Genomic DNA, 25,019 nt, shown 5'->3' on the forward strand with positions numbered 1-25,019 from the left:
GCCCTCTCTGCCTGGCTGACGAAATGGCATCCGATCTCTTGAGAAGCATCCATGCTCGCGTGGAAGCCAGTGCGGAGCCACTTCCTTTCCTCCCCCCCTCCATTGAATGTATTGGGCGCCGCCCAACCACCTCAGCGGCGTCCTTTTTGGCGTGGCTGGCACAGATGGACCCTCCAACGACCCCTCCCTCCCTCGTCCGTCCGCCCGCCCGTCCCTCCTCAGGTTCAAGAAGGCTGTCAAGACATGCCATGATGATGGTGGGACGGCAAGACGGAAGCTTTGTTGTGGTGGTGTCGCCTCCCCCAACCCCACATGGCCGGCGGCCAAGTTCAACGACTTCTCCACTCGGCGGCAAGCCATTCAAAAGTCGGTGAAGATGCCGGACAGACGAGTCTGCACAGCACCGCTGTCCTTCTTCTCCAGAGACCAGGCGGCCAGGGCTGGGCGAATCTCAGGACTTTGGACATGCGTCGCCGTGTGTGCGTAGCTATGACGCCGCCGACTTCACTGGCCGAGTGTAGGAGGCAGATCTGATAGGACAGGGTAGGGCTGCAGAGGAACAGGACGCCCGCAGTTCGGTGACAGAAGCAACCATGGGAGTGAGTACCCGGCGGTAGACGATACATGTGGTGACCTGCTGGGCCATGTCTGCCTGACGAGCGGCGACGACGCTGCATCTCCCACACACACAGTTCGGCAGGGCAGCAAACTACCTACTCAGTTCGCGTTCCGGATTGCTATCGCGAGGGCGACCTTGCTTCGAGACGGTGGATCGTGGCCATCTCGAGACCGCCCTAAAATGCCTCGACCAGCCATCGAAACTACGCGCGAGGGGCAAAGTAGCGTGTCGGCTGCGCAGAGCGCGCACGAGCGCCCAAGTCCTCGCCCTCCTCGATATGCATACCATCCACCGCTCGCCTCGATCCGGGTGCTCGGCCGTGCAACCGTCCGATCATATGTGGTTGACACGCTAGGGTGACATGATCCACTGACGGAGCATCCAGGCCTGCGTGTAAGGGAGCCGCACGCCAAGGCGGCCGTCGTCGACGACAGGGCACGGCGACGTCTGCCGCTGCAGCAGCCGCAGCGAGTTCGGCTTCGCTCCGGACAGGATAAGTACCAAAGGGGCGGCGGCCTTGGACACACAAGAAGAAGAGCCTCTTGACCAGGCAAGTTTTTGATATTCTGGGTTGGCAGTGCCTGCCAACCCCTGCCCGTCGGCACCGTCTCGTCAAGCCTCCGTGATCGACGGGGCCGGCTGTCAGGCCGCGAAACAACAGTATCTACAAGAGGACGCTTGGCGGTTATTATATGCGTGTGACTTGTATTGGCTGGGCGGTTGGGTTTGTGACCAAAGCCCTGGCCCAGTGACGCCATCCAAACCGGATTCTGTTGCCTTGGGCGGGGGGAAGGTAGGTAGTGTTGCCCCTCAGATGGAATCAGGAGAAGCCGCTGAGTCCGCTGCCGGCAGCTTGGGGCCTGCTCAGGGCGGACGGTCAAGCCAAGCACACAATTCATGGCGCGGGAGGGTTAGGTGTTGTGCGAGTCTTGGAAAAAGAGCCAGACTTCCAATGCTCCCCCGCCAAAGCAACACCTCTCTCCGAGATGCTATCTTTTGGTGGCTGATGTGCGAACTGGCCCTTTCCGTTGGGCCCGAGGGTGATTTGCTGTCCTGCAATTTTTCTTCTCCTCTAGAAGGCTGGGGGACGCATAAAGTTCCCCAGAAAAAGTGTTTCGGCGGCGTGGCTGGCGACAGCTGTCTCGCAGGAATTAGGGCTAATAGTATCCGTAAAAGTATGTACTCGTAGATTTGAGTCTTTGCTAGCCAGGCCAGGGTCAGTGGGACACGCAGGGTCCACAACTGACGTCGCCTATAGAGGTACTAACTAAGGTAACTATTTGGTGAGAGGTACGTATGAAGTACCTTGCTTGGCCGCAGAAAAGAAGGGGGAGGGGGGGGGGGGCGGCATCGAGGAAGTGGGCCGGCAACGCGAGACGAGAGGGGCAAGTGCAGTGCGACGAACCCTCTCGGAGAAGCGAAAGGTTATCAATTACGCGTCCTAGATACGGATCAAAGCAATGAATTCGATTCCCGACTTAGCTCATCGACTCCTTGGTCAACTCGGTACTGAGGAAACACCTGCCGGTGAAGTCTGGACGCAGTTGGCAGAGTGACTGTCTGGGAAGGGTGTACAAAGTACTAGCAAGAGGTGCCACGCTCGCCGCCTCTTTGGGTCGCCTGCAGCCCACGAGCAACGCGTGTGTATACGTATCAAGTACGTTGCCGGTGCGGCAGCACGACCAGCGGCAAGTACGTTGCTTCGGTAGACTTGAGAATAGATGGATGTGAAGTCTTGGTGACGTGTAGGAGCGATACAGTGTTGCCGGCTTTCTGCGCCGCGACGGCTTCGCACAGCGTCGACAGCGACGCGGACACAGATGGCGAGGAATGCCCTGCTTGTGCTCGTCCTTGGATGGTCCGGTGCCCACTGGCTCCGAGATGCGCGTGCAATGTGTCTATGCGCTTTCTTACTGAGTAATTTGTAGATGCCGCCGCCACCACCACCACCACCAAACCCCCGCCCCCGACTGGGCTGTCCGCAAGGAGCGGGTGGCCGGACCTGCCAGGGCGGTCCAACTCATCACTAGGCGGGCGGTTACTGGGCACCATCACCCGCACCCTATTTGCTGTCACTCTGTCGCTGATTTGCTGTTCTACGTTGCATGAGATGCTTGTCCCGCTGCTGTACCCAGCAAGGCCGAGGGCCAAGGCACGAGGCGTCATGGGCTCTGCTGAGCAAAGGTTGTTAGACAGCTGGGAGAAGGCGAGCTAGTAAAAGTATACAAGTAGTAACGTTGGTAGGAGCTCGACGCTTCGACACTCTGAAAGCAAGTACCCGGACCACCTTACCAAGTGCTCAGGGGCCGTCTCGGAATAACAGCCAGAAGCCATGCCATGGAGCATCATCACCCACAAGTCATGTTTCGCAGACGACCCAGCCCGCCAGCCGATGGGGACCCCTCCTCCGCTTGGCTGATCCGTCTGTGTCTCCCGAGCGAGTGCTGCGTGTCTCTCATCAGACGTCTGCGCCCTGAGTTGCGCCGCCGTATGCCCGATGATTGGGTGCCGCCGAGATCTCGTACCTTTGCAGGGCAGTGGCCCGAATACAGAGGTACGATACGGAACCTAAGGTACCTTAGTACTGCAGAACTTCAGTACCTGACCTACTAATGACTGGGTACAGTAGAGGTAAAGTACCTTCAAGGTTGTCCCCGATGCGTGTTACCTGTCCGCTCCACGGGGGGGGCTCGCGTCGCCATCGGGCGGATTGCTAGTGCGCGCGTCGCTGGCCAGCGGCCGGGTACCGAGTACGAAAGGGGGACGCGGCCGAGCTGGTCTTGTACCTCCATGCCACGCTGAAGCTGGACCCCGAATGTGCACCCGACCCTTCCTCGAACCCCCCCCCCCCCCCTCCTCTCCTCCCGTCCCAAGCCCCTTCCCCCGGGCTCCCAACCTCACCTGATGAGAGCTGGAGGTCCTGGCCCGAGTACCCCCCATGTACGTATCCAAGGCAATGTACCTAGCCCAGTAGCCAGTACTCGCACAAGGAGGGTACCACCTTGCCTTCGGCGCCCCCCCCCCCAGCCGCCAACCACGACGACGACGACGACCCGCCTGTCGCTCGCTCTAGGGCGCCATCCCAGGGCAGACGACAACGCCGCCGCCGCCGCCGACGAGCCCCCGGGACCACCGTCGGGCACCCCTGTCGTCCACCGCCCAGCGGACGCACCCTACAGCCCCGGACAGCGCCAGCCCAGACCTCACCTCTTTGCAGGTCGTGAAGTGGTGGCCCTGACAGAGCAGACCAGAGCCCTCTTCACCAACCCTCATCGTCGACCCCCTGTCTCCTGGCCTGGCCCAGACCCATGCCCACACAGGCCGCACCGACTTGTCCAGTTGTCCATCACCCCGCCTCCCGGCATCGTCGTCTTGGTTCCTTTTTTGCTCTGTCCTCCACCGGGCAGCGCCTGCTGACTTGTTGCGACGCTCCTTGTCCCATGCCGGCAGCGACATACGAGTAGACGGTGCCAATTCGGCGTGTACGAGTCCTGTCCTGCCCTCGCCCCTCGACCACCATCGCCACCGCCATGGACGAGCTGCGCTTCCGGGCCCAGCAGTCGCCGCGCAACGAGCCGCCCATGGCCAGCTTCGTCTCGCCCCCTCGCAATGGTGCTCGCCTGCCCCAACAGGGCCCCCACGACCAGCGCGCCAACATGCCTCGACGCTTCACCACCGACTCAGGCCGCGTCCCGACCCTGTCGTCGGTCAACTCCAACATGAGCTCGCCACAGCGCGGCCCGGGCCTCGACGCCAACCCGGAATATAATGTCCGTCCCTGTGCCCCGTCACGTCGACCTCGGAGCGTCGTCTGGCTGTCCAAAGCATGTTGGCTAACTGTCAAAGCCGCAGACGTTACACAAGGTTCAGCTGGTACGCTACCCAGATGCAAGTGCTCAACCCCTGCCACGATGCTGGACGACCATACAATCTGGGAGGGAGTCGGAAGCGAGAGTGACCGGGCCAGTTGCTGACCCATACCCGCAGATCGAGCAGAAGAAGTTGGAGTATGAGCGGATCCGAGAGCAGCGCCACCGTTTCGAGCTGGAGATGCAGCGTCTCGACCAGCGACAACGACGCGAGGCCCAGGAGCTCGCTCAGATGGAGGAGGAAATCGGCAGACTGGCCGGCCATCAGTCTGAGCCGACGACCCCGCCCGAGTATCGCGACAACTCGGGCTTCCCATCCATGTTCTCGAGGCCGAATCGTTATTCCATGTCGAGCTTGGCTTCTCCCCCGGGCTTGTTCAACCGCCCTGCTCGTTCAGGCTCGCAGTTGACCTCGCCGCCCTCGGGCCTCATACAGAACCGGTACGGCTACGAAGAGCCGATGCCCTCTCGCTCTGTTCCCACCACTCGTCGAAACAGTGACGACGAGGAAAAGGAGGAGGCTGTCCGTCAGGACCCGACTAGCCACAGGTCAACCAATGCGTACGTGCCCCTGCCCCCCCGTGCTTGTTGTTTTCCCTCGAATTGGTGAATTCCACTTTGCGTTCGTCAACCTGCTACTTCTTCTTTTCTGTGCAATTTCGACCACGCGCATTACCTGGAGGGCCTGCATAGTAGAGCTCATCACGAGTGGCGGCGTGACTCTGCTCCAGGCGATGCGCAGGGTAACGGGGATGTGCACTGCTCGTACCTCTAGCACCGTCTGGCTTTGGGTCGATGACCAGCGCATCAACTGGGGCCTGTCAAGCTTCCACGGCCCGGCTCACTGGACCCAGAGTGCAGGTCAACGCCGAAACTCTCCTCCAACACAGCCTGTGCTCCTCGTTCGCGAGGTGCACCTGAAGTCTCGAGCGAGGCTGCTACTGCATTTGCGACGGGACGTCGTCGAGTCACAAAACATCGCAAGAGGCTTGCTGCTGCCGCTCCACGCCTGCCTCTTATCAAATCGCTGTGTCCGCCGAACAACACAGCCTGTCATTTACCCTCCTTGTCGCCGCTTTTCTTCCTCTACCTCCCTGCCTCCAGCACACCTCCTGCCAGTGCAGGCGCTTTGTTGACCGTGCTTGACCCGCCAGAAGAGCTCAGCTTTCACTGCAATTACCTGTGCACCCGCGATTGCTGCCTTAATTGCTCGAATGCCTCAGCACGGTGCACCGCAGCCATTGCGCGCGAGCCTGTCCGCCTCCACCCGCACCAAGGGCTCGTTGCATCAAACATCTTTCAACTTCATGCTTCCCACGCGAGCTGATGCACCACTGACCGACTCCGCCAACAGCTTGAATCGCTACTCAATGCCGGTAACTCGGTCGCGAAACGGATTGTACGACATGAATCTCGACCAGACCAACACTACGCGCTTCCTGTTTGGCGACGAAGAACCCAAGGCGCTCCATCGCGGGCAGACGCCTGACGAGCATTTCCCCACTCTCGTGAGGCGGGAAGATCAGATGGTAAGAGCGTTTCTTTTCTCTCTTGTTCTATGCGTTGCTGTGCCTGTTGCCATGGGGCTGGGGCCACGCTAGCCTCGGGTTGCTGTGACTGTGCTGTTCACGGAGAGCAGTCACTGCGCACAGGGGGCCGTTCTCTGCTGCTTGGCCGATTCACAGCGAGATCAAACCCTAGGCGCCTGAGGCTGCGAACCACGTCTGATGCCCCGGAGCCTTGTTTACATGGCCAGTTCCCTCATCCCGTCGCGCACACCGCACGCACGCCTCTCCCGCCCTCTCACTTCTGCATCGCTGCTCCGCAACATTGCAGGCGCTGTGTTGGGGGATCTCCTGTACTTCTACCACGCATTGTCATCACCCTGTTCTTCTGACATTTGTGTTTTGGTCCAGCTTTCAGCGTCTTCTGCCGCGCTCGATCTTGCGCTCTCCCCGTCTCCTAACCCTGAAGCATCCGCCATCAACCGCTGGAGTCGTGTTAACCATCACCGCCCGCAACAGAGCCTCTCGTCCATCAACGGGGTGTCTTCGGCCCAGGCTGGGGACCTTGCAAGCATCGGCAGCCGACCGAACTCGCTTCGCCACTCACTTGATCTCAAGTATATCTCGGAGAACGCGATCGAGTCGTCTGGTGGCATCATGAATCCGTCCGCCAACCACAACATGAACACCACCCCGCCCCGACTGCAGAGCTCCTTCTCTGCCAATGACGTGCCTACGGTTAAGAACCCGGCAGGCGCTGCTATAATGGGAGGCAACGCAAACAACCATGCTCAACAGCATTTCCACAATCACAACGCCAGCATCGGCCGCATCCCCGCTGGTGCCCTGCCTACCCGCGGTCATAACCGCGAGCTGTCGAGCGACAGCAACGCCAACGGTGGCCGAGAGCAAGCGGGCGGCTTCCCGTCCATCCAGTCCGCGCTTCATGCTAGCGCGCCACCATTTGGCCCAAGCATCACGTCGGCAGCGCCAACATCGAGCGCTTCGGCCATCTCGTCGCCTACCAGCGCAGCCCCTACAGGCCAGTTCCACGGCTTCTTCCCCACCAATGGATATGCTCCAGCTGGTGCCAACGGCGCGGGAAACTTTGGCATGCCGATGCTTGCAGCGCAAATGCAGCAGATGAACATGAACGGCGTCAACAACGGAAACACGGTGTACCCCCCTCAGAACTACACCGGCTACGGCTCCATGCCATACAACCCGGCCGGTCAACGTGACAGCCAGGCACGTGTGATCCAGCACCGCCGCCAGCTGGATAATGAAGGTCAGTCAAAGCAGCTACGCCACCCCCCCAAACGCACTTATGCTAACTTGATCAAACTTGGCAGCCATGTCGCGGTACCACAACATGCCTCTGGATTCGTTCCGAGGCCAAATCTACGACCTGTGCAAGGATCAGCACGGCTGTCGCTATCTTCAGAAAAAGCTCGAGGAACGCAATCCGAGCCAGGTCACCATGATCTGGGAGGAGACAAACCAACATGTCATCGAGCTTATGATGGACCCGTTTGGTAATTATTTGTGCCAAAAGCTCCTCGAGTTTTGCAATGACGACGAGCGTACCGTTTTGATTCAAAACGCGTCACAGGACATGGTCCGCATCGCCTTGAACCAGCATGGAACCAGAGCTCTGCAGAAGATGATTGAGTTCGTCAACACTGGACAGCAGGTCCGACTTATCATTGAGGCCCTGCGCTTCCGAGTTGTTGAGCTCATCCAGGACCTCAACGGCAATCACGTCATCCAAAAGTGCCTCAACAAGCTTACCTCGACCGATGCCCAGTTCATCTTTGATGCGGTTGGCAACAACTGCGTCGATGTGGGCACGCATCGACACGGATGCTGTGTGCTCCAGCGTTGCATCGACCACGCCTCCGGCCACCAGAAGTCTTGGCTGGTCGACCGCATCACGGGCCATGCTCGTGTTCTCGTGCAGGACCCTTTCGGCAACTATGTCGTTCAGTACATCATCGACCTCAACGAGCCGAGCTTCACGGACCCTGTCGTCCAATCTTTCAAAGGCTGCGTCGGATCGTTGTCTCGTCACAAGTTTAGCTCCAATGTGATTGAGAAGTGTCTCCGATGCGCTGGACCCGAGTCCAAGGACATGATTGTCGACGAGCTGCTTGCTCCGCAGGAGATTGACCGTAACTTGCGGGATTCGTTCGGCAATTACGTCGTTCAGACGGCTCTGGAGTTCGCCACGCCACATCAGAAGTATCGCCTGGTCGAGGCCATTCGCCCGCTTCTCCCACAAATCCGCAATACTCCTTACGGGCGTCGCATCCAGGCCAAGATCGCCATGTACGACAATCGTGGGAGCGCGGCTTCCAGCGGCCAGGCTACCCCTGCCGACAACACCCAAGGTCAGATCCCCATCCGTCCCGGTCATGGTCATACTCGTGGCATGTCTGGGAACGCTCCCATGTTGGCCAGCAATGGACTCGCAACCAACGGTGGCAGCTTGTCAGGATTGGCCGCGCAGGGTATGCGTCAGAATGGCCCGATTCATTCCGGCACCACGGCCTTGGGAGCCCCCGGCGCAACGACGTCTGGACCGGCGCAGTATCAGCCCGCCCAGCAGCAGCCGCAGCAGCCGCAGCAGCTGCACACCGTTCAACAGCCCGGTGCTCAGCAAGGCCAAGCAGAGCAAGGCCACATGCAGCCTGGCCCTGTCCAGCAGCCCCAGTTCAGCCAGATGCCGCCGGCCGAGTACACGCCGAACAACTCCTCGACGGACACCAGCGAGGCACGCTGGGTGTAAACTACCTTCCCTTCAAGTGTACTGCCACCCAGAGGACCATTTGCTTGTACAACGGTTTTCATGATCCTCTTTCCAGGCCACTGGGTGGCATTCTCATGCAGCACGGTTACGACACGGCCATGACTTGACGATTTTCCTTGCTCCGCGTTTGCAATGAGCCGCGAAGAGCAAACCTTGACGCCAAGACCGTACGTTTGGCATGATAACACGACGTCTCACTCTGACCAGCACAGCACCCTCGCGGGAGCTTTGTGTGTACATTACCCAAGGAAAGGAAGTCTGGAAACGAAAACGCTCACCGGTCCACATCCATCAAACTCTTGCACTAGAGAAACCGGACCGACAACGGCATCCTGTATGTGTACTAGGATCGTCACCACATCTCCATCGGCATAGACGAGCCCTTGAACTCTTTTTTCCCTTTCCCCCTTCGATTTTCGAATTCTCTGTTGTTGTTGCGCCTGCATCTTGCCTCTTTTCTTCTGCAACATGTGCCACGCCATCTGCATTGATGGCTTCGGCCGACGAGAGACCATGAGAGCGTGCCTTCTTGCCATTGATGTCGCTTATTGCGGCATGTTAGCGGGGGAAGGAAGGACGTCTGGACTCGGGGACCGGCATTAACTTGGGGGTGTGCGCGCACGTTTGGGGTAGAGACGTCGTGCTGGCTGGAGGCTTCTCCGGGTTTCTCTTTTTTTTTTCTCGCGGTGTTTGTATGAGTTTAGAGACAGAAAAGAAATCGACCTTGCTTTGTAAGAAAAAAAAACAGAGGCTCGTTCGTGCATACTTGTGTGGTCCTCGACATGACTTTTTTCCTGACGGGTGGACTGAGCGTAATGCTAGGATAATCGCTCGCACATAGAAATTTCTAGTGACGCATAAGGGGCAGCCCATTAAGATATTACTCATATACCGAAGCCTCTCTGTAGTCTCATATGTGCCTTCCACAGGCCATGCCTTTGCAATGCTAAGCTTGTAGCCCAAAGCTCGTAGCGATTTGCCAGGGGTCTCACGCGGAGACAGGACAGGCCTAGCGGGGAGGTGGTGCGTGGCTTAGGGCTCTTCGAGTCCGAGCAACTCGGAAGTTGGAACATATCATGTATGATATACCACAGCAGAGTGACACAAGCGGAGGGAGTGAGTTATCGCCGTAGACTTTCGTCAACTACGGGAAACTATAGTGTTCTTTCATTCCATAATTTTTGTGTGTGTATCAGACTACCAGACGTGAAAAGGCGCTCCCAATCGCGATCCCGTTCCACGCAAGCATGCATGCAATCCCCCAACCAAACACCGCGCCTAGCACCGGGCCCGCAGCCGCGCCGAGGTAAGAAGCCCCCGAGGCGGGAGCAACGACAACGTCGCGCGTCAGAAGCGGCACCACAGCCGCCACAGCCTCACGCACGCCCTGAAGAGTAAGAGCGACGGCGCGCGGCAGAGCGACGAGACGCTTATCGGTAGCGCCACAGGGACAGGGTGTTGTGGCGCTTCCAGGTCTTTCTGCGGCCGGCCTTGGTCTTGTTGTAGCGGTGGCCCTTGTTGAGGCCGCGGGACTTCTTGCCGGTGGCAGTGAGGCCGCGGGACTCGCGGTGCTTGTGCACGGGGTTGACGATCCAGTTGATGCGGGGGTCGATGCGGATGGCCTTGTGCTGGGGGTCGACGAGGATGACCTCGTAGTACTTGTAGGTGGAGTCCTGGTTGATCCAATACGAGTTGAGGACGCGCAGGTTGGCGCAGCGGCGGCCGACACGCTCCTCGGCGGTGGACTTGAGGGAGCGCTGGTACTTGAGCTGGTTCACACCCTGGTTGGTGGGCTTGCCTGCAGCGCGAATCCACCGGTCAGCAATCTGATGCTTTTGCCACACCGTGATGTGCTGTCAAGCGCTCTCCAGCCATGCAGGCCTCGGAGACGCTGGCAAAGTCCTAGGTTCGTGGACATACCATAGGTGGCACCCTTAGGGACGGGGCGCTTGCGGCCACCGCGGCGGACGCGGACGCGGTAGACGACATAGCCCTGCTTGGCCTTGTATCCGAGGCGGCGGGCCTTGTCGGGGCGCGACGGGCGCGAGGCGCGGTGGATGACGTTCAGCTGACGGAACTATAGCACTCTCAGCAAATGTTCAACGAGTGTATAGTATGGGACGAGCATCTCGGCGTGGCCTCGCCGGCTCCTTGTCCCCTTCTCCCGTCTTCCCTCACTGTGTGTGCGTGCGCGCGCGGCGGCTATCCCGCTACCAGATCCATGTGGAAACCTCGTCTCGGACAAGAGGGTATGCGGCAGCACCAGCAGCAGCGGCGACGACAGTAGAGATATGTCGGACAGAGAGGAACTCGTTCGGCCACGATCGATTGCTCGTCCGGGAGGGAGAGGGAAAAAGTCGACGTCGGGTCTCAGCATACCTCCCAGCAGCGCACGCGCAGAAGGAAGCGCATCACATCGGACTGCTTCTTCTTCTGAAGCTCCTCGACATACTTGAGGGCACCCATCTTGGCTGTTGAGCAAATGTCAGTACGACAGCAATTCGTCTTTGTCGACCTGAATCGGGCGGAGAGACAGCACGAACCGGATTGTGAGGTGAAATTCCTGCCGGTGGTTAGTAGTGGTGAGAGGGAGGAGGAGCAGAGGTCAAAATTTCCACAAACTGCAAATTCCCGGGCAATGGTGAAAATTGAAAGCGGTTTGTGGGTTAAGCGATGGGCTAGTCCCGTTCTGGCCTTAGGGCGCTAGGCCTTGCCCCTCACTGCCCTCAGCAAGGCACCCGAGGTGACCGTTGGGACACTGAGCAGCTTAGTCATCCATTGACCCACTCAGATGCTGGTTCACCGGCTTGACTGGGCCCTCACAGGCCTGCCATGTTCTCCTTTTGCCGCTCGTGCAAGGCGGGATGAGTGGGCTGTTCTGCGTTGCACCCCAAAAGAAAGATGCACTTGGATGCAACAGCAAGTCGTATTTCGAGGATTCCACACTCATATGCATGGGCCTAAGTTGTGCCATGTTTGCCCTCGATTCCAAAACGAAGCTCAAGCATTTCAAAGCTCAGACCTTACCACCTCACCACCATTTGTGTACATCCCACTACTCAACCTCCATCGGCAGCAGCTCGGCCGCACTACCAAGCAACTTCACAACCTTCCGTGCCATCGTACCCCATGTATCTTCAATGTCCTTTGGGATAGCCCCTTCGAGTAGCTCCGATGCAATCGCATCGATTTCGTCTCTTGTTCGTCCGGCGTCCCTCTGGGCTCTTGCCATGACGATGCCATTCAACGCCTGAATTGACATGGTCATAGCGCGATGGTTCAGTGCCCTCAAGTCCTTGACGTCCTGATTCCAAGACTCCAAGTTGGGTTTCTTGATCCCAGTAGGCCGTCTATTGAATTCCTGATATTGCCTCGCTATTTCAGCGCAGGTCTGCAAGCATTTGCGGGCCTTGATAAACGTCTCATTGTGCTGCGCTCCTTTGGGAGGACAGCCACCTGGACGACTAATGACCGCCGAAATCTCTGGAGGCAGGTCTTCGATCGCGGGAACGCATTTATCGGGTCTTTTAAATGCTTTCATGTCAGTGGCGTGAGGGTGCTTCAAATAAAACAACTGGGAAATGACTTGCGGTCCAAAAGTCAGCTGTTCCTCGACGAGGTTGCACAATTCCTCTGCCTCGTTGCGGGCCGCCAACTTCGCGTCCATAGCGCTTTGGGCTTTCTTTGAGTTGGCGAGAAAGTTTCTAGCACAAGGCGATCAACGTGAGCGGCTTGCCTCCCGATTGACAGAGCGGCAACGGGTAGCGGAACCTGCTACTTTCTCTGCCTTCATCCTCGCTGGAGCTCTCTTCTTGTGTACGCGGTTTCTTCCTTGGCTTCGCGACCTTTGGCGCTGCGCGTGCCCTTTTTCGTGATGCGGGCGCTTCCTCGCCGTGTGGTTCTGCGGTGTCGTCCGCTAACGATACAATCAACAGCAAATCCTTCAGTGATACAAGACTGCCTACCCTTCGCAGCTCGATTCTTTCGTCGTGTAACGGGTGCCATTGTTGTGCCGATTGGAACTCTGTAGAGACAAGAAGGTAGTCGTGTTGTGTGCTTTGTTTAAGAGATCGCGACGGCTGTTCGACTCAGTTGGTGAATCTCAACGGGGCCTGCGGTTGAGGGCACAGGAAAGTAGTTGTGAAACAATTTTCGAGCAGCGTCAAGGATGGGATTGAGTTCTCTCCGCCAGAGTTGCTCCTTCCATATATAACGTTGGATCAGGTGATGTGCGCTGGCATTCCCGGGCTGACAAACACATGCGGCAGGAGCGATGGAGCTGCCCGAGTGCTGCTGAGAAGCCCACGGAGATCTCCCTGCTACATTGTGGCCTGGGATAATCGCCTGCTTGGACGCAGCTCATGCAACTTTGTTATCAACTTTGAATGGAGCGGTTAATGGGAAGAATCTCTTGAACAAGGCCGTCCCAAGGCCCAATTAGTGCAGTCCCAGTCCCAGAACACGCATGGAAGAAGACTAGAACGAAATCTTTTGTCATACATGACTTTAGCCATACCCAAGCCGTATCCCTTTTGGTTGCGTATTAGTTACAGCGTTCTCATGTTTGTATACTCAAGCCTCTGTCTATAATTCTCAGCCGTTGGAAGTAAGCAATCGATACGTCCTCTGTCTTCCTGAACCCCAATCCCCAGTCTTGTGTCATTGAGCCGTATCGCAGCCCTAACAATCTTGAATGGAAAAAAAACGAATGACAGGTCATGAAAAAAGAACCGACTGAAGCAAAAGGTAAATCAAGAAAACAACCCGTTTCCCTAAATGTTTGGGACGGTCAAAGGAGTGTGTGTGGTGGCGGACGCCGGCCCACATAGGCAAATGTTCTGGTCGGAAGGCCGACCCGCGCCAGGGAGTCTGTCTGGCAGACCGGCACGCAAATGCAGGGAAAACTCTTTACTTGAATAGCAGTCGTAGTCGCAACGCCGACTGAAAAAAGATAAGAGGGGAAAAGGTGGGCTTGGACCACCTCTGAAAGCAAATGTTTTTCAGGGCAATCTAGTGCGTATTCAAGGACAGACCCTGGAATGCCGAAGCCCAGTCGTTTTGATGAGAGATTGGTGACGCGCCGTGGCCATGAGGTGTTGGACTGGGGATCGTCTGTCCCCCGGGAAGCCGCTGGCGAACCGATTGGAGGTCCACCGGCTGCTGGAAGCCTGCGTTGGGGAATCCCTCTAGGCCTGGAGATAGACTAGGGGCATACGCTGGGTTGCTTCGAGCGTTGCCGAAGGCGCCACCTCCACCAAAAGCATAGTTCGCAGTAGGATAGGCAGTGGCTGGAGGCCCTTGCCTGTCTCCGCCAAACGGCTGAGAGAAAGCCGGACGAAAGCCGCGAGCCACCTGTGGTGCTTGGCCGAAAGCTTGTGACGACTGTTCCTGGGCCTGCTGGTTTTGCTGGCGACGCTCTCCGCTGCCGGGTCCTCGTCCTGCGCCCACGGCACCTGGCCCAACACCACTGGGCGCTTGGATGCCCAGAGTAGGGCTGGCGAAAGACGCGGGGTTGATAGCCGACATCCAGATTCGAGTCTTGTAAATCTTGAAGAGATCAGTTACAAGAGAGTTGAAATTGATGTATGAGTCGGCAAAGTAGTAGAAAGTGAGCTTTTTCCAATCCCTACGAGCACGTCAACACTCTGGAAAGCCATCGTCTGCAGTGTGGTCACTTACATTTGGAACTCGGCATCGAGGATCTCCATGTTGAGGCCATGTTCCTTCACCTTCTGCATGCAGACTCGCTTGGCCTTTGCCTCCTGACCTTCCTTGTCGCGTAGTGCGTGGATTTCGTGGTTTTGTGCAAGGCGCTTGATGAGCTTTGGACGGAGCTCGCCGGCATTCGGCTCTTGAACGTGATGCTGGCTTGGGGGGCCCATCCCGCCGATGGCGCTACCCTGGAGGCCGTTGGAGGAGGCCAGCAGACCGGCACCACTCCCCTCATTGGCCGCCGCGGCACCTTGCGAGTACATCATGAGCCACTTATAATGCTCCTCAGCATAATGCTCCTTCATTTCCTTGGCTGTCTGCCAGTCAACGTTGTCCTTGGCTACGGTGCCGAGGTCTGTCCCCCGATCAGCCTCAACAATGACCAGGTCACCTGGCTTCACCGTCAGTCCAGTGCCTTCCTGTATGTAGAATACATCGGCCCTGGCACACTTGAAGAGGACGACGTGGAGGAGCTGGTTGTGCCTCGGCTGGGCCATGCTGTAGACATTGCGGTGCGGTGACGGGGCTCTGTTGTGGAACTGGTTCTGGAGACCAAAAGATGAAGCGTAGGGGTTGCCGAACGGAGTCTGCATGGCACCGACGCCGGCACCATACAACGCTGCTGCTGATTCACGCGGTCAGGTTTAGCAATTCATGTAACACCTTGGAGTGGGAACGTACGATTGCTCGTAGAGCCGGGGAAGCCGGGTCCCTCGGGGAAGCCAGGGACAAAACCTTGCGATTGCTGGCCATCGGCGGGGTTCGCATCCAGGGTCGAAACCGAGTCGGCGATTGAACTTATTGAACCCTGACGTGTGGGCATATTGGCGAAGGAGTGGCGACGACTCTGAGATATATCGCCAGTGAAGTAGCTAGGCGTGCTAGACCAGAGTGCCTTCTTGAGATTCATGCTGTCCTTGCGGTTTTCCATGCCGAGGGGCGCCCGGAAGCCGCCGCCGCCGCCGCCGCCATATTCGCTCATGCGACGGGCTGCGGAACGTCTACCGAACGGATAGGTCGAGTCCCCAGCTTCGTCCAACTCGTCAATGGCATAGTCAGACTCCTCGGGCACGGCCTCGCGTAGCGGATAGCCGTTCCCAAGGTAGCCCGCCCCTGTCGAGGCGCGCGGCCGAAGACGATTAGTATACTGTTGCTGTTGCTGGCGGAGCATGGCGTTCTCGCGCGCCAGCATTTCGATCTTGTTTGAATCCGACATCTGGTGGAATGATCCTTGCATGGAGTCTGTCGAGCTCTCGTCATCATCATCCTCCACCTCCTTGACCTTTCCTAAGACGGAGCCATCGTTCGCCATTTCGCTCAGCATGCTCGGCCGAGATGGCCGATGTTGCAGAGCGGAGTGGCGAGCACGACCCAAGACAGTTGATGAAGTCATGGACGCTGGCACAGCATTGTCCGGCTCCAGCTGTCCGACCGAGTAGGACTGAGAACGATATGTTTTCGGGGTCGGGTGCAGAGGAATGGCGAAGGGTATCTGCGAATTGGGATTCGGATCACGTCCAGAGGTAGAGGGCTGCGCCATGCCAGCGTCGGGCCCAAAGAATGAGGAGCCACCGCCTCCTGGAGGTACAGTCGAAGTCGGCGACGGTAACACCTCTGTGAGCCGCGAAGGCACATCCTTGCGGTCATTCCATATTCCGGTTCCCCATGAGAAGGTAGACGCGCCGGAGCTGCGTCCCATCACAGAGGAAGTGGAGTGTGAGCCCCAGGGAACGTTGCCGCTCTCGGCGGATGGGGTGCTAGGGTGTGAACCCGTTGGAGACATCGAGCTGCTCGCAAACGAGCCCTTGCGAGGGCGAGGCAGAGGCTGTGAGGTAGTATCGTTGAGCCACGAAGACCGACGGACTGGCCTGGGCGGCTGAGAGCTGTTGGAGGTTTGAGAAGTGTCAGGCCGTTGTTCGCTCTCGTCGTCAGAGCTCGCCAAAGCTTCAGAATCTGGCGTCGAGGTTCGTGCGTTAACTTTTTCCAGAAGAGAATTTTGGCCGGTCGTGGCAGGCGGGCCGAGCTTCGATGAGCGGCCGGACCTGAGGGAACCGGTGCTCATGATCAGACTTGGCGACCGAGGAAGAGGGCAATAGTAGTACACGGGGTATATGTGGCTAGCGTAGGACGTGGACGACAGGGAGGGAACTCGATGCGTACGTCCCCCAAAGTGAGAAACTCAGTATACGACGAGTACGCAGTCTGTAACGAGTCTCGACGGCGCTTCAGAAGGGGTGAATGTGGACGTCAGTCTAAAGTACGTCGAGGTTTGGTACGTGAAGGCGTGAGAACGTCGGGGCAATCTGTCGGGTGGTCAATTTCGTGATACTCTGCAGACACCACCAATGGCCAATACGCCGCCGACGCATTGCGCACGCCTGCGCGGGTTTCTCGCCAGCCAGGCAAGATAGCTCGACCATTTCTGGCCAAAGCAATCCGGCCCAACGCCACCCAAAATCGGGTAATACTCATGGGTCGACAGGAACGAGGGGATCGGCTCACCAGAACTGAGTATTTTGGAATATCTCTATCGTTTGTGGGGGAATCCAGGGAATCAAATCAAGCTCTCTATGTCGTTTTAAATTGCCCAAGTGGTGTCGTCGCGGAGCTGGTAGTGGGTTGCGAGTTCGCTGTCTCTATCCAGGACAGCAACGCGGCGATGAAGCACTTGGGGAGCAGGCGCTCTGGTCGTCCAACGATTAGGAGGGTGATGTGGTGTAAGGGTATAAGAAAACGTCTAAAACACTGCGTCTAAACCCAGGGCCCAAAAGGAAACAATCCGAACGGAGATGACGGGAAGATCAAGTACACAGGAGCACTCCCATCCGCGGCTGTAGCGTGAGTGTGCGGCGTCTTGGTCGTCGCAGTCGTTGATGAGGTTACTTTTGGGGAGCGGCGCGCCTACTTGGCTGGCATGTTTGGACGAAGGGCCAAACTGCGCTTCCCAATTTGCGCCGAAGCAGCCCCGTGCTTGTCACACCGCGCGCACGTACACGAGAGGGGCCGCCGGCAACAGCCTCCAACTGGTGATGCGATGCGATGTAGGCGCGACAGGTACGGCGAGGACCTGGTGGCGAAACCTGCAGAATCTTGCGCTCCTGAGGCGAGGGTGGCGAGTGAGGTGAGATGGCCTTTGATTCAGGCCTTGCTCGCGAGCGGGACGCGGCGACGACGGAAGTCAGCTGAGGCCAGGAGGGTCGAGCGTCGCGCACCAGGTAAATGAATGGCAACGAGAGGTCGAGAAGAAGAGCGGCCTAGGACGTCGCGCGCGTGTGCTGCCAGGAGCAGGCGAGAGAGGAAAAGACGAACAGCGGGCGTCGAACGAGGCCAGAAAGCGGGGGAGTGGGCGGCGATCAGCACGAGACCCCGGGGGTGGTGCAGAGGCTGGCCTGTCGGGAGTCTGAGATTGACGGAAGGTGAGGTTGAGACTGGAGGGTCCTGCGGGACTCGCGGTGGCGGGAGCGATGCGCCGGAAGAGGGGGGGGGCACGATGGGGAGCCTGCTGGCAGTCACCCCCCAGCTCTCCCGTCCGTCTGTACTAATGTACCTAAGATGGCAGCGGTGCGGTGCGGTGTGGTGCAGTGCGGGCACTGGGGTGGGCGACTCGGTTTGTTGGAGTGGAGGGCGCGGCACGCTCTCCTGCAGGGGGGGGCTACCTAGGGGGCAAGCCGCCGCTCCTCAGTGAACGGGGTGGGTGAGGCCGGTCGGGTGGTTGCGTGGGTGCCGGGGTCGCCCAGTGTAGGTGGCCGCACACAAAGGGGGGAGCTGCCCGCTGCTCAAGGAGGGACGGGATGCTGGGCAGGCAAGGTAGTCTGGCCAGGCAGCGCAGCATAAACGGGGAGCAGGCGAGTTGTAATGACGGATGGCCCCAGCGCCAGCAGGTACCTGCAGTGAGGCACTGTATCGCTTCACAGGCGATCCGGTCGAGAGGAGAGAACACAAAAAGGCAGTATGTAATGAGAGGGAGGCTTGCTCTCGCTGGCAAGTAGCACAGTCGGAATGTCCCGAGGGAAAACCAATGCGCTGTCAGTGGTGATGGTGGTGATGCTGTGAGACAGGCCACGAGACTTTCTGCTGCGCTTTTAGAGTTTTTGCCTTGGTTCTTCCCACTTTCTCCGTGTGTCCACTGCAGGCGAATGAGGCAGAGGTGTGCTCGACTGAGGTGCGAGGCAAATAAAGGCCGGCCTAGATTAGACAACAACGCGGGCTGGGTGAAGCGTGGATGCGGTGGAGGAGAGACAGGGCCTTGAGCGCATGTATCAGAGTACTGCGCGTAAATTTCCCGCGACGGAGTCGCTGTCGGTGACAAGGCGTGTTGTTGGGTACCAGATATTGGGTGGAGGGAATGTCTACCTTGGCTTATTCGCCCAGGAGGCCGATCTTGGTTTCCCCAGAGTCGGGCCCGAAGCGCTTCGTGGGGCTGCGTGGAGGCGGGCGATGAGCCTTTTTGAGCGCACTGTGTGCGGTCTCCGGGAACACCGCGGCACGGACAGAAAATGAAGCCGCGCGCGACAGGGGGGTTGGTGGGCAGAGGGATACACCACGAAGTTGAGGGCCAGCAGGGCTATTTAGACTGTCAGATAGAGGTCTGGGGAGGTGGCGATCCGGATCTTGTCGAGAAACACGGAGGGGCTGAGGGCAAGGAGGAGGAGCGGGGATGCGGCTGGTGGGAAGCGGAGCGCCTAATAATGGTAGCTGCTGCGTGAAGCTTCACAGCTGCGCGGACACAGTAGGGAACTGTCTTTTGATATGCTTTTCGTGCTTCGATTCGGGGCCCCTCCTTCGTGGCTGCAGGCGCGGGGACAGATGGAGACTACGACGCGGATATGGACAACAAGGCGGTCTCGGAAGCTTCCAATGCCCGTGCAGACATGCTACGATGAACGAACAAACGAACCAGCGGGCGAGTGAGGAAAGAGAGCTTGACGAGGAAACGCGGGGAATCGGTAAGTTTGGCAGGCACACGTACACACAGTAGCTGCCGACGACCGGACGCCCTAGAGAGGTCTGGTGGGCTTTCTGGCGCTGGTGGTGCCAGGTTGTAGTGGTGCATGAGTGGTGGATGGAAGGGTGTTGGGGGGATGGAGGGGGGGCAGCCTGCCCGGCCTGTCCTGCTTTAGGGTGCCCGGGCACATGGTGAAAGGGGGGGGGGGGGGGGGGGGGGGGGGGGGGGGGGGGGGGGGGGGGGGGGGGGGCTGCTCTGTGGGTGAAGCATGGCACCACCTGGGACCAACCCGACCAGCATGGAAGTGCTATACAGTACGGCAGGCCTGTGTACGGCGTGCCTTGTGTATGCTCATTGAGTTGAACCTCGGACAAGGTCCTTCGTCCAGAGCGGCCTGTGCCAGCCCGTGGCTCACGGCAGAACTGAGCCTGTCCGGGTGCATGCGCGATGCCACGACCATAAGGTACCGCGTAAGATGAGCTGGTCGATGCATCCCCCCGGAAGCGAGCGGTGGTGGGAGCAGCACTGGGCACATCTCACTACCATCTGTAGCAGGTAGTACCTACCACCAGGGCAGACACAGCACAGTGCCATCCATGGTGTCCCGCCCTGGAGCCCTGGGCTGCACTGGCTCACCGGGGCTGCGTCCTTCTGCACTGGCCACCTCTCCTGAATGCGATGCGAGGCCCCGCCATTGGATGCGTTGATGGATGGTACCTAGGTACGTAGCCCATAACTTCCAAGTCCGCCAACCCTTGCCGCCCACCCCCGCCCCCAGACAGAACCCGTGGACCCCTGTTGGCAGCACGCCAGCCGCTGCTGGAAGCGGATTAGCGCTCGCTGTGAGGGGTGGGGTGGGGAAGCAGCCTCCCGTCCAGTTGAGAATGGGATCCTGTAGCGCTTGTCGTCCACCTACCTGGTAGGCTCCCAAGCTCAAGCGCTCCACGACCCCATCGTCTTGTGAGAGGCCCTCCCATCCATCCTGTTGACTTGTGCCTCGTCATTGCCGTCGAAGCTGGGCACCTCTTGTGGAGACCTTTGGAACCTACCGGTGGGCTCTCGTGCGCATCCATCTTGTCCCACAACACCACCTCTGTCGCTACATTGATTGCTTGCATGGGCCAGTCGGCGTTGGGCAATGCAAGGCTGGCCCGGTCCGCTGGCTTACACCGCGCCGGCCGCTCGTCTGCAGCTTTACGAACAGTCCTGGGGGCACGACCAGGTGCGTGCGTCGAATGGAACGATGTCGCCGCAACCCTCGATGCGAATCGGATGCCTCCAAACGACCGAGAATGACGGACGTCGTCCTCGTCTGCGACCCAGTCTACATTCTGCAGCATCTTTCTCCATGAGCCACCTACACCAGATTGTCGTCGAAACCGCGCTGTCGTGGCCCGAGCTTCCAACCCAGCTTCAACATCATGGCGAGACATCGGCCGGCCAGTGCAGCCAGAAGCCAAAGGCATCTGCCTGAGCAAGCCACGGCCGTTGGGGCGCACCGGCTAGCAAAACTCAGGGTCCTCCAGCTGATCCAAGGGGGTTGAGAGTCGACGCCTCCGGGGCCGGCCATATACTACTTGACTTGCGCCTAATAGTGCACAAGACAAAGAAAGCCCCCCGGAGATTGGAATGTGCACGCGACGACGGCTCAGACGCATGAAAGACGACGGCACCTTGTGCAAGGAGAAGTCTCGCTGTTTCAAACCCAGCGCGCCTGTGCAGAGCACCATGATTCAGACACGTGAACCTCGCATGGCACGCAGGGGTACCGTGCTGGCAGCCGAGCTTCTCACACAGTACGGCGGCAAGTCGCATGTCCTTTCCCCGCCCTACCTTACTTTACCTGTAGGTAGGTAGGTTCTCGGGTGGACGACTGGCTTGGCTGGTGGCTCCACGGCGGCCCCCCCCCCCCCGCCTTGTCAAACTATCAAACCAACATAGCTCGAGGCTGCTCTGGAACATGGATTGACGACTCCAGCGGCGTCATCATGTCATGACAATCTGCTTATTTGCCGCCGAACGGCAGACAAACTCAATACCAGCCGCATCGTGCGACCCCCGCCAAGTCCTCCGGTCATTGTGCTGGATGCTACCACGCACGGCTGACGCACAATCCGTGGCAGCGTCGTGAGAGTGCGTATTGCGACACACCACGGCCGGCCATTGGGTGGGGGGTGGTCGGCTTCGATATTGCAGTCAGTACCGGATTAAATCTGAGCCCTGTTACTAGTCGACCAGGCTTCGTGCTCAGGCAGGTCTGGCTTGTCAGTCGCGATGCCTCGCAGCTTATCGACTGACGACACGACCATGACGACCTGCACATACAAGCTTCGACCCGACCATGACCACCGAGTCAACGAATGGCGGCCAAGCAGCCACTGGCAGTAGTTTGCGATCCATGCTGACCGTCCGTCCATGCGCCCCTGGTCCATGCACGGCACACAAGTTTGGGTGCTCGCAGACATCCACCTGACTCACTCGTACATATGTATTGCGGCACGACAGCATGCGACCTCGACGGCGCCGCGCACTGAACCCAGTGCGCCCATCGACGATCCCTCGCTCTGCAGTCCCCCTCCGCCCCCCTCTCCCTGGGACACCCTCGGGCCTGCATGGCAAACGGCCTGGACCTGAACGGCTGTAACAGCGACAGTGGGGCTCACGACCGACCACGGTACTTCGGTCGGCAGCCTCGCAGCTATAACTGCGTGGAACAGGCGCCCTTTGGAAGATTATGGCTATCTGGAGAACAAGCCGCAGGCGACCCTGCGCGCGGGTCGCTGATGCAGAGCAGGCAGTTTAACACCGGGAGAGCTTTCACGTCTGAGCCGCCAAGCGGATCGTCACCCCGCAATCGCCCAAGTGCCAGGTTCCAGAACCCCACTTCAGAATGTGGCTTTCGAGTCACCTGCCTCGCCATCCGCCCAAGTTGCTTCTGCAACTACCAGTTAGTCGATCCAAGAGCGGGCAAGGTTGACGCGGGGGGATGGATATCGCTTCCGGCGCGGGTCAACATCCTGCCTAGCGTTGGCTCGTGGATCGCCAGCCGCGTGGGCTTGCCATCGACCGAGAGCCTGCTACACAGACGTCTGCATGAAGTCACTGAATCACGCCCAGGCTGTGGCTGTGGCGCTCTTGCCGACGCCTGGCGTCTCATCGGTTCTCGATGCTTGACCAGTGTCTCGTCCCCGGGGGTTGCGGATCGAGCATGGCTTCCGGGATTGTCAGGTCCTTGCCGAACGCCCCGCTGGTCTCGAGGGAAAGGGCCCGCAATGTCCAGGGGCGTGTGACCCCGGAGCCGTCGGGGAAGGGATGGCCACGGGATACTGATCTTACCTCGGGTCTGCATCGAGCGCCGCACCCTCGCAACACGTATTCGAGGTTGCATACTTAGGGCTCAGCCTGTCCGATGCACAAGCCTTGGGACTCAGCGGTTTCCCATCATTCACTTTAGCCTCACGGCTGCAGAAACTCCACAGAACTCTCTTGAGGAAAGGGGACCTCGTGATGCCCAGCGGGGTCCCGAGCCACTGGCATGGCCCTGCCCAATGTCTGGCGTCATTCCGTGAGGTGCCTGGGATTCAGAGCACTTGGGCCCCTCATTGTTCATCGCACGGTCGTAAGCGGCCCCCAAATGCAGGAAGCAGCCACATCCCTGTTACCCCGGATTTCTCCTGGCTGGCGGAGGCGCCTGCAATGCAGGTTCCCAACACTGGGGCGTGATCATCCGTGGGATTATCAGGTCATACCGCTTCATCTGTTGGGCGGCGCCGACGAAGCCCACAGCAGCTCTAGCGCCCGCTAAGCGACTCCTGGGCTAACTAGTGCTCTGCAGAATGCGGCGAGGCCGTCACGTTGACGACGGGCTCATCCCCTGTAGAAACCAGGCTCACATTCGAATGCCACCGCGGTTCGCGGCACGGACTGGACGCTGTTGGGCCGCTCACATAGGCTACGTAGGGCATGACGCGCGAGGCTCGCCAACGACGTCACGTATTGCCACAGAGATATGTCTCGGCTCCGGGGTATCATCCATTCTCCACATTCTGAAGCGGTTCTTATCGTTATAGTATACAGGATTGTTCACTTTGTGGCTTTGTGCATGTCACGCCCGACTCTATGCAGACGACGGCTGTGCAGACTTTTGCTGCTTCAGCTTCTCCTCGAATTTAGCAAACTCTTGCATGGCAATCTCCTCCTCCTGGTCGAGAATTTGATGCACCCCTTTGACCTCTTCTATCTGTACAGTAGGTTGTCAGTAACGGAAAAGCACACAGGGGGGGTCCGAAGACCAATGTCTTACATAGTGCATCAACATGCCCTCTATGCCATTTTTCAGCGTGACAGTACTTGAGTCGCATGTCCGGCAGGCTCCGCGCAGCTTCAGATTGACGTAGCCGTCTTCGAACCCACGAAACTCAATGTCGCCTCCGTCTTCCTGAATGGCAGGCCGGATGCGAGTCTCGAGAAGCTCCTTGATCATGCCGACGACCTCATCGTCGTCCTCATTGTAGGCCAGGCTGTCCTCCTCGGCAGCCTGGTCGCCTTCCCGTCGCTCGGCGACGTTGACGATGGTCTCGCCCGAGGTGATGGCCTCCGTGATGAGGGCGAAGACCTCGGGCCGAATGTGCGCCCAGTTGGCATCGCTCGCCTTGGTGACGGTAATGAAGTCGGCACCATAGAAGACAGAGGTGACGCCATCAATGTTCATGAGCTTGGCGGCCAACGGGGACGGATGCGGCGGCGAGATGGTCGCTCGCGGGTTGAGGTACTCGATGAACGGCGTGTTGAGCTCGGCGGGGACGACGCGGTGATTCGGGAGGAACTTGAGGGCGTCTGCGTTGGGCGTGTTCTCGGTCTGGATGAAGATGGTGCGCGCGCCGCCGGCACCCAGGCTGGGCGCGAGGTTTCGCTGTTGGTGTTTCAGAGACGCCAGCGTCGTCGGTCGCAGGCCGCTCGCGCTCAGGACGGCGGGCATGGCTCTTCCGGACGTGGTGCTGAGTTGCCGAGCCCATCTCGGCGCAGCTCGGACGTGGTGGTGGCATCTGGCTGCTGGCTGGGTGGCGAGGGCGCGGGTGAGCGCCCTCGGTGTCGTCGCCGCGGACATTGTTGACGGCTGGAGTACCCCGTTCCTTCTATGGCTTGCGATGCAGCGAATGTGTGAAGCCGGAGGTTATCAACGGCTCGTAGGTTCGGGTGCTGCGGCAATATACATGTGGTTTCAACGTTGAAGGGAAGTGACGTCGAAAATGTTTCTGGGGAAGTGGGCTCTGGCGCAGTGCGTCAGTCAAGCCCCGAAGGCGGCGCTTCTCGGAACTGCAATTAGTAATGCCAATGCCTGGTCAGGCCCACTGCTGGAACTCCCCCACCCACAGCGCAGGCAGTGGAGGCAGGTGCAGGAGTCCACCCATGCTGGCCGTGCTCCTTCGGCAGCGGCCAGCTCTGCCGGAGGGCGGGCACTTGCTCGGCTGCGGGTCCGTTGTTTTTTTCCCCCAAGCAGTGCCTGAGCTATCACCTCGCCTTGCGAAATCTGCAAACGATCGCCCTTCTCTACTGACTG

General features: G+C 58.9%; 6 protein-coding genes across 9 annotated transcripts; 2 read left to right on the forward strand and 4 right to left on the reverse strand.

The window, feature by feature from the left end:
- Window positions 1–78: 78 nt before the first annotated feature.
- On the forward strand, window positions 79–644 carry JDV02_006312 (uncharacterized protein). Its single transcript, XM_047987694.1, has one exon. The coding sequence runs from the start codon at window positions 107–109 to the stop codon at window positions 485–487; it is 381 nt and encodes a 126-aa protein (XP_047843680.1). The 5' UTR covers window positions 79–106; the 3' UTR covers window positions 488–644.
- Window positions 645–3,799: 3,155 nt separating this feature from the next.
- Window positions 3,800–9,526, forward strand: JDV02_006313 (uncharacterized protein). 3 transcript variants are annotated; one of them, XM_047987695.1, is made up of 6 exons: window positions 3,800–4,389; window positions 4,472–4,492; window positions 4,607–5,049; window positions 5,843–6,017; window positions 6,405–7,281; window positions 7,346–9,526. In XM_047987695.1, exons 1-6 carry the CDS (start codon window positions 4,150–4,152, stop codon window positions 8,779–8,781), a joined length of 3,192 nt encoding a protein of 1,063 aa, XP_047843681.1. In that variant the 5' UTR covers window positions 3,800–4,149; the 3' UTR covers window positions 8,782–9,526. The 3 variants fall into 3 exon arrangements, with proteins under 3 accessions (XP_047843681.1, XP_047843683.1, XP_047843682.1); XM_047987697.1 differs by having other exon boundaries at window positions 4,607–6,017; XM_047987696.1 differs by having other exon boundaries at window positions 4,367–4,492; window positions 6,513–7,281.
- Window positions 9,527–9,915: 389 nt separating this feature from the next.
- Window positions 9,916–11,752, reverse strand: RPL15 (60S ribosomal protein L15; the record flags this gene model as incomplete). The annotated part of the gene is made up of 5 exons (XM_047987698.1): window positions 9,916–10,600; window positions 10,723–10,879; window positions 11,182–11,273; window positions 11,346–11,423; window positions 11,590–11,752. 5 exons carry the CDS (start codon window positions 11,750–11,752, stop codon window positions 10,233–10,235), a joined length of 858 nt encoding a protein of 285 aa, XP_047843684.1. The 3' UTR covers window positions 9,916–10,232.
- Window positions 11,712–12,964, reverse strand: JDV02_006315 (uncharacterized protein). The gene is made up of 3 exons (XM_047987699.1): window positions 12,574–12,964; window positions 12,393–12,506; window positions 11,712–12,326 (listed from the first exon to the last, which is right to left on the reverse strand). Exons 2-3 carry the CDS (start codon window positions 12,467–12,469, stop codon window positions 11,858–11,860), a joined length of 546 nt encoding a protein of 181 aa, XP_047843685.1. The 5' UTR covers window positions 12,470–12,506; window positions 12,574–12,964; the 3' UTR covers window positions 11,712–11,857.
- A 246-nt stretch (window positions 12,965–13,210) lies between these two features.
- JDV02_006316 (uncharacterized protein) lies at window positions 13,211–19,214 on the reverse strand. The gene is made up of 4 exons (XM_047987700.1): window positions 17,017–19,214; window positions 15,196–16,817; window positions 14,482–15,136; window positions 13,211–14,428 (listed from the first exon to the last, which is right to left on the reverse strand). Exons 2-4 carry the CDS (start codon window positions 16,574–16,576, stop codon window positions 13,813–13,815), a joined length of 2,652 nt encoding a protein of 883 aa, XP_047843686.1. The 5' UTR covers window positions 16,577–16,817; window positions 17,017–19,214; the 3' UTR covers window positions 13,211–13,812.
- Window positions 19,215–23,335: 4,121 nt separating this feature from the next.
- Window positions 23,336–24,702, reverse strand: JDV02_006317 (uncharacterized protein). 2 transcript variants are annotated; one of them, XM_047987701.1, is made up of 2 exons: window positions 23,763–24,702; window positions 23,336–23,699 (listed from the first exon to the last, which is right to left on the reverse strand). In XM_047987701.1, exons 1-2 carry the CDS (start codon window positions 24,564–24,566, stop codon window positions 23,577–23,579), a joined length of 927 nt encoding a protein of 308 aa, XP_047843687.1. In that variant the 5' UTR covers window positions 24,567–24,702; the 3' UTR covers window positions 23,336–23,576. The 2 variants fall into 2 exon arrangements, with proteins under 2 accessions (XP_047843687.1, XP_047843688.1); XM_047987702.1 differs by having other exon boundaries at window positions 23,336–24,702.
- Window positions 24,703–25,019: the final 317 nt, after the last annotated feature.

This window comes from Purpureocillium takamizusanense, chromosome 5 (assembly GCF_022605165.1).
Source record: "Purpureocillium takamizusanense chromosome 5, complete sequence".
NCBI lineage: Eukaryota > Fungi > Ascomycota > Sordariomycetes > Hypocreales > Ophiocordycipitaceae > Purpureocillium > Purpureocillium takamizusanense.

What these genes read in the sequence shown, in the direction of transcription:
- JDV02_006313 (XM_047987695.1), top strand. Translation starts at nt 4,150, where the DNA reads ATGGACGAGCTGCGCTTCCGGGCCCAGCAGTCGCCGCGCAACGAGCCG. An exon ending in ACGCCAACCCGGAATATAAT is followed by an intron (nt 4,390 to 4,471) that starts GTCCGTCCCTGT and finishes TCAAAGCCGCAG; the next exon opens with ACGTTACACAAGGTTCAGCT. An exon ending in AGCCACAGGTCAACCAATGC is followed by an intron (nt 5,050 to 5,842) that starts GTACGTGCCCCT and finishes CTCCGCCAACAG; the next exon opens with CTTGAATCGCTACTCAATGC.
- JDV02_006316 (XM_047987700.1), bottom strand. Translation starts at nt 16,576, where the DNA reads ATGAGCACCGGTTCCCTCAGGTCCGGCCGCTCATCGAAGCTCGGCCCG. An exon ending in CCCCGGCTCTACGAGCAATC is followed by an intron (nt 15,137 to 15,195) that starts GTACGTTCCCAC and finishes GTGAATCAGCAG; the next exon opens with CAGCGTTGTATGGTGCCGGC. An exon ending in CTCGATGCCGAGTTCCAAAT is followed by an intron (nt 14,429 to 14,481) that starts GTAAGTGACCAC and finishes ACGTGCTCGTAG; the next exon opens with GGATTGGAAAAAGCTCACTT.
- JDV02_006317 (XM_047987701.1), bottom strand. Translation starts at nt 24,566, where the DNA reads ATGTCCGCGGCGACGACACCGAGGGCGCTCACCCGCGCCCTCGCCACC. An exon ending in AGGGCATGTTGATGCACTAT is followed by an intron (nt 23,700 to 23,762) that starts GTAAGACATTGG and finishes CCTACTGTACAG; the next exon opens with ATAGAAGAGGTCAAAGGGGT.
- JDV02_006312 (XM_047987694.1), top strand. Translation starts at nt 107, where the DNA reads ATGTATTGGGCGCCGCCCAACCACCTCAGCGGCGTCCTTTTTGGCGTG.
- JDV02_006315 (XM_047987699.1), bottom strand. Translation starts at nt 12,469, where the DNA reads ATGGACGCGAAGTTGGCGGCCCGCAACGAGGCAGAGGAATTGTGCAAC. An exon ending in GAACAGCTGACTTTTGGACC is followed by an intron (nt 12,327 to 12,392) that starts GCAAGTCATTTC and finishes AGCATTTAAAAG; the next exon opens with ACCCGATAAATGCGTTCCCG.